The sequence below is a fragment of the Austrofundulus limnaeus genome, unplaced genomic scaffold (assembly GCF_001266775.1).
Source record: "Austrofundulus limnaeus strain Quisiro unplaced genomic scaffold, Austrofundulus_limnaeus-1.0 Scaffold8, whole genome shotgun sequence".
In the NCBI taxonomy this organism is placed as follows: Eukaryota; Metazoa; Chordata; class Actinopteri; order Cyprinodontiformes; family Rivulidae; genus Austrofundulus; species Austrofundulus limnaeus.
The window spans coordinates 3,040,746-3,046,296 of NW_013952410.1; the positions used below are offsets into that span (position 1 = coordinate 3,040,746).

Below are 5,551 nucleotides of genomic sequence, written 5' to 3' on the forward strand. Positions count from 1 at the left end.
CTCCCATCTAGTGTTAGGGAAAAACAAAATCCAATCATTTTTAAGAAAGCTATAAAACAGAAATTGTTGTATTGAAAGTATTACACATGTTGTTATATTTGTTTTGAGTGATGAGGTGTTTTGTAGACTGCACTTGCTTATTTGGATGTATTAAGTGGCTGGTGTTATGAGGCTTTTATAGCTTTTAAAACTCTATGGAAATGAATATGTACTTAATTATATGTATTGTTAACAGTATGTTTGTATTTTGATTTTATGGACCCCAGGAAGACTAGCAACCACTGCTGTGGAAGCTAATGGGGATCCGAATAAAACAATAAACAGTAAACACTTTCTCTTGGGTGATAATAATATGATGACAATAAAAATTACTAATAAATTATCTCTAACAGTAGAGTTCTGTCTGATACACCTAGTCACAATCTGTTGCTGATTTTATTAGCTGTACTAAATTTCGTGACCAGAACCAGGCCAGTGTTTGTACCTGCTCCTGCAGATCTGCTACTTGTTGGTTGCAGGCTTTCACCTCATCCTGGTTCGGATCTTGGGTATACGCCCTTCTTTTAGTTACCACATTAGTACAGGTCGAGGACTGTAAGGCAGAACAAACAGCACCAGAGTCAGRAACATGGTTAGAGCAATAACAATTTACCAAACAGGTCCAGTAAACWTTAAAAATCTGCCCACTTCTGYTGGAGGTTTCTTCATGGTTTTGGTGCTGGAGTCGTAGTTGAGCATGTCATAAGGGTCAAGCCAGTCGTCCATTTGCTGGCACATAGCAGACAGTACGAAGCAGCACAGCAGGACAGCTAAGTGCATTCTAGCCATTATTTTCCGAAACAGAATTACAAGTACCCGTGTCTGTCAAGGGCTCCAGTCGAGTCCAGTGAAGTTATTAGTTAAGCCCCACATAAAGCAAAGAGAAAGTACAAGAACATGCAGTCTGAGGGGGCTACGTCAAAATTTCCATGGCCCAGATTCTCTTTGATGCGCCCTTTTTAAATTTAAACATTTCACCTTTAATACTGAAAGTAAAAATTAACACCCGTAACCGATTTTAGCAGACAYACAGCAGCTACATATCGCTAACAGCTATGCTAGTTAGCTAACTTCCGTCAACTGTACAGATGCCGAAAAGGCTTATGGGAAAAGTAGTTTTTTGTCGCAATGAATGATTTTTAGTTTTCAACAAGCACTTTCAGCAAAAAGGTTTAGATTTCAGATGGTGCAACAGCAGTAAATATATGCTTATACTTATTTACATTTCGAGTACATACTACAAGAATAAACTGCCAGAGACCACATCTGAATATTTAAATACTTTTGTTTTATTTTATAATAAACCAAGTATCACAAAACCTATACCTCGTTTGAGATMAAGTACGCTCATSTTGTCTGTTTTGTYCGTTCATTTTTGTATAAAGAAGAYACTACCGAAAATAAGAATAACCCKTGAATTTTCTTTAAATTTTTGTTATAAGGTGTAGTATAAATCACTACATATTGGTGGCCAATCAGGTCCCACCTACACATTATTGGTGGCCTGAAAATGGCTCTTAGATGTAGTCTTTACACTTACAAAATGGACAAAAAAGCTTCAACCAATTAGAAGAAAACATTTATTTCAAAATGTATGTATTTACAAAATGTTAACACATTTATTMTTAATAGCACTGAAATACAGTTCATCTGCATCTTTAAAAAGAYGTACAAGTACAATCAGCGTTTTTAAACTCAGCAGAAGTTCAGTTTCCAGGGATGAGATAAACTTAGGTCACATTGATTTTTGTGAACTATGTTGATTTTTTTGTCCATAGCAAAAGAACATCTGAGCTCACAAAGATCACTGCATGTGCAACATAGAAGATACGAGAAGAAACAGCCAAAAACTTTTATGTGTTCATTCTTATTTTCCTCTCTTGGCTTTRCCACCCCTCTGTCCTCCTTTACCACCCTTGGCCTGTTTTCCTCTTCCTTTCCCTCCTTTGGTGCGTTGTTCTTTCCTCTGCATTCCCCGCATGTCTTTCTTCATGCGACTGTCCACCACTTTGAAGACTCCCTTGACGCCACTAGGCCGTCTCACCTTCTTGCCGGCTCCCTTCTTGGCTATTACATACGTCACTTCTCTCTTTTCCTTTTTCACACCGGCTTTCTTGTAAATACTGACAAAAAAGAAGAAGAAAAATAATCTCGTTAGAATTTTATTTTTACTGAAAATAGGATTGGTACAAAAATAAATTCCTTCAATTCTGTTGCTGTGAAAAACAAAAAACCTCTTCAGCTGAGCGATTTTCTCTCTTTCAGAAATGTCCACGGTATTGACAACAGCTTCTGCTTTCTTCTTGGCTTGCTCCATCTTCTTCAGCATCTAGAAAAGCCCCACAGAAAACAACGATTCAACGTTTGATCATTCCAAAAAGATCTCTATGTCTAGTAAYAATGTAGTTCCAACTTTACAGAGGTGTCCGAGCATAATAATCTAACTTTCATCCTACCCTCCTCTTCTTCCTAGCTTTGGCTTCAGCGACCCGTTTGATTGGCCGGGCATTGATCTCTTTCCACTTCTGTTTGTACTCCTCCACCATCTCTTTAGTGACTGGCACGGGCTTCGTTCTGTGTTTACGTTCATCATCCAGGAACCACTCGGGTACTTCCCACGGCTCATCAGAGCYGGCAAACCTATAAGAGCAACCAATCAGCTTTCTGTGCAAATACATCGTTTTTAAAGCCACCCGGAGCAACAATACTGCATTTTGAATCAACCGTTCTTGGTCTGGCTGGTGTATTCATAGTTTAGTGACTTCTCATAAGAATCCATACAGTATGTCAAACTTCATCAGCATTCGGTTTGACTTCTTAAACAATACACACAGACCTGTGGAAGGAACTATCCACCAGGTCTCTTGCTTTTTTCTTRGATGTAGCGATCTCACAGCCTAGAGCCAGGCCTTCAGCATCCAGGATCCTTGCTTTCTTACCTGAAGAACACAARCAAAAACATAAACACCCATAATTACACACCACAGGGACCAGAAAAATGAATAATGCTGTCAGTAGTTACTGAACTGACAATTAAATGTCCTAATATAGTTTTAAGATGGTAAACAGCTCTGGTAAGCAGATCTTCAGACATTTCATGGTTGGCTTCAAGATAATCTTTTGTCAATTAATGTTAAAAAAAACTGTGTGCATGTATTTTTCCTCACCCAGGAGACATTTCAATATAACAAATCTACTCACTTTTTTAAACAAACCCCTTGATATTGTCACTAAYTACAAATATCTTGGAATTACTTGGGATTCTCATTTGACTTATCGTGATCATGTACAAGTCTTTACCACTAAGTTGAAAAAGAAATTATACATTTATTCAAAAATTAGATCCAATCTGACATCTTTTGTTTCAAATATCTATCTTCATGCCATTATACTCTCAACCATGTCGTACTGTTTACCTGTTTGGTCTCTTACAACAAATGAAATCTTAGAAMCCATAGTTAGGCTCTACAACAGGGCCTACAAAATTCATAAAAAACTTCCTGGTTGGACTCATCACTGTACAGTTCTTTCATTGTCTGATGCCTTGACTTTTCAGAAYTATGTTTTGTATAGTGGTATTAAGTTATATTTTCAGATCTTCCAAGGTGCMAATTATGGAACTCTCTGTGCATTGTTGCCCAAATCAAATTCTGGAAGTGGTCATTCAACTAGATCTGTTACAAAAGGACAACTGATATTAACAACTTTTAAAAACTGTTACAGCCAGAGGTCTTTCTTCTATGTTTATACTAAAGCATGGAATGACATTCCTCAAAACATAAAGTCCATATCAAAACTACAGCCCTTTAAGAAGAATCTTGTCTGCCATCTGCTGGACACTTTTTGTTGTGCTCATATTTAGATGTCTTATTTTGCAAATGCTGCCTTTTTGAAATTTGGTATGCTTGTTTGTCTTTGTGTTTATGGTGTATAATGATGTGATTGTGATGCCGTAATTCTGAGTGTTTTATGTGCTGCAGAACAGGAACCTGCTGTAAAACAGCAATTATGCTGAGTCAGGCTTGATTTTTAATAATCTTTTCCTGTTGAATCAATAAATCAAATCAAATCAAACCTGAAAGGATACTGAAAGGACAGTAAGAGTAAATTTAATAGCCTTAAGCAAACTAAATGACAGAGTGTGAGCAAAGTTTTCTGATACTTACTGGTACTTTCAACAGGAACAACCTTGAAGCCATCATCATCAGCCTCGATCGATGCTCCTTTAGCTCGTTTCATCTTTGTAATCTCCCTGAAAACAATCAAAAGTAACAGATGTGTTCGTATACATTTTTTTTAAACTAGGATTCATATTAACGAGCATTAATCCATTAAAATCAAATTTCTTTCCATTTGTTATATACATTTTGGGCATAAAATACCAGAGAGCAACATTTACATTTCATCATCACTACTGTCATCTGAGTCGCTGTCACTTTCCTCCACAGCTTCCTGTGAAGGTCCTGCCTGTTCTTCATCAGGAKGAGGAGCAGCTTCGTTCTCTTCTTCCTTTTTGTTGTCGTCTTCTTCTTCATACTTTCTTTTTTTGCCTTTTTCTACAAAAACATTTTAATGTGTTACCCTGATTTGAGTTAAGTTCGTTTACAATAAATACAGCTTCTTTGTTAATGAAGGAGGACAGAGAGTTTACCTGACTTTTTGGTTTGGAGCCATTCAGTCTGTCGGAGCTCGCCCTCTGCATCCCCATCCAGGTCAATTTCTGAAAAGATGTCCTAAAAAACGAAGAGGTAAAAGCTTTTTTCTCCATAGTCTAATCAGAAGTATTACATCAAACCTCTGAACTATCAAAAGAACACAAGGTGGAACACCAGAGGAACATTTAAATTTGTTTAAAAAGCAGGTGAATGAACAAACCTTGCTGAACCAAAGGTTCGTCTCTCGCTCCTTCTTCTCATCCTTTCCCTCCAGTTCCACCAGTAACCCACTCTCCTCCTCCTCCTCATTGTCTTCTTCCTGTGTGAACTTCACTCTGGAGATTATGAAAAAAAAAAAACATAACACTGACTTGGGATTTGTTTAAAGCTGCAGATAATAAAAATATCGGTACAATAAAAACAGTTGTAATACCACATTATTACTCAGCTCAGTCATTATTATTAAAGTGCAACACTGAAAGTGTGTTTAATCTAATATTAACTTTTTTTCATGTTATTTTGAAATTCTGTGCAAGTAGCAGTAGAAGTAGTAATGATCTCGATAAACTCTGTAGTGATATATAAAAACAAAAAATAAAAACAACAACCATGATATGTTTGTAACAACACACTGCACACACTTTGATGATTGTATTTGTTTCCTGCTGGCTGTGWCACAARTTGCCCCATGGGGATATTAAAGATAACTTGAACTTTATTAAAACTATAAAATTGTGGACTCAAATTAAAACGTTTAAATACCAGTTTATTTTCACAGGGGTATATAAAACAAGATAAAAAGAGTTGAATGAATGAATGAATGAATGAATGAATGAATGAATGAATGAATGAATGAA

General features: G+C 36.7%; 2 protein-coding genes across 2 annotated transcripts in view; both read right to left on the bottom strand.

Moving 5' to 3' along the window:
• The window catches only part of clcc1 (chloride channel CLIC-like 1), a gene marked incomplete at its 5' end in the record, with an annotated part of 14,731 nt that extends 13,612 nt beyond the window's left edge, over window positions 1-1,119 (bottom strand). Inside the window, 2 exon segments of the mRNA XM_014000221.1 lie at window positions 485-592; window positions 688-1,119. Of these exon segments, the coding sequence (XP_013855675.1) occupies window positions 485-592; window positions 688-828 (249 nt within the window).
• A 477-nt stretch (window positions 1,120-1,596) lies between these two features.
• Window positions 1,597-5,551, bottom strand: part of ftsj3 (FtsJ RNA 2'-O-methyltransferase 3) — a 7,959-nt gene continuing 4,004 nt past the window's right edge. Inside the window, exons 14-21 of the mRNA XM_014000231.1 lie at window positions 4,915-5,029; window positions 4,691-4,772; window positions 4,439-4,595; window positions 4,206-4,291; window positions 2,876-2,978; window positions 2,496-2,679; window positions 2,274-2,368; window positions 1,597-2,162 (exon numbers count right to left, since the gene is read on the bottom strand). Of these exons, the coding sequence (XP_013855685.1) occupies window positions 1,907-2,162; window positions 2,274-2,368; window positions 2,496-2,679; window positions 2,876-2,978; window positions 4,206-4,291; window positions 4,439-4,595; window positions 4,691-4,772; window positions 4,915-5,029 (1,078 nt within the window). The 3' untranslated portion in view covers window positions 1,597-1,906. The remainder of the gene's footprint in view (window positions 2,163-2,273; window positions 2,369-2,495; window positions 2,680-2,875; window positions 2,979-4,205; window positions 4,292-4,438; window positions 4,596-4,690; window positions 4,773-4,914; window positions 5,030-5,551) is intronic.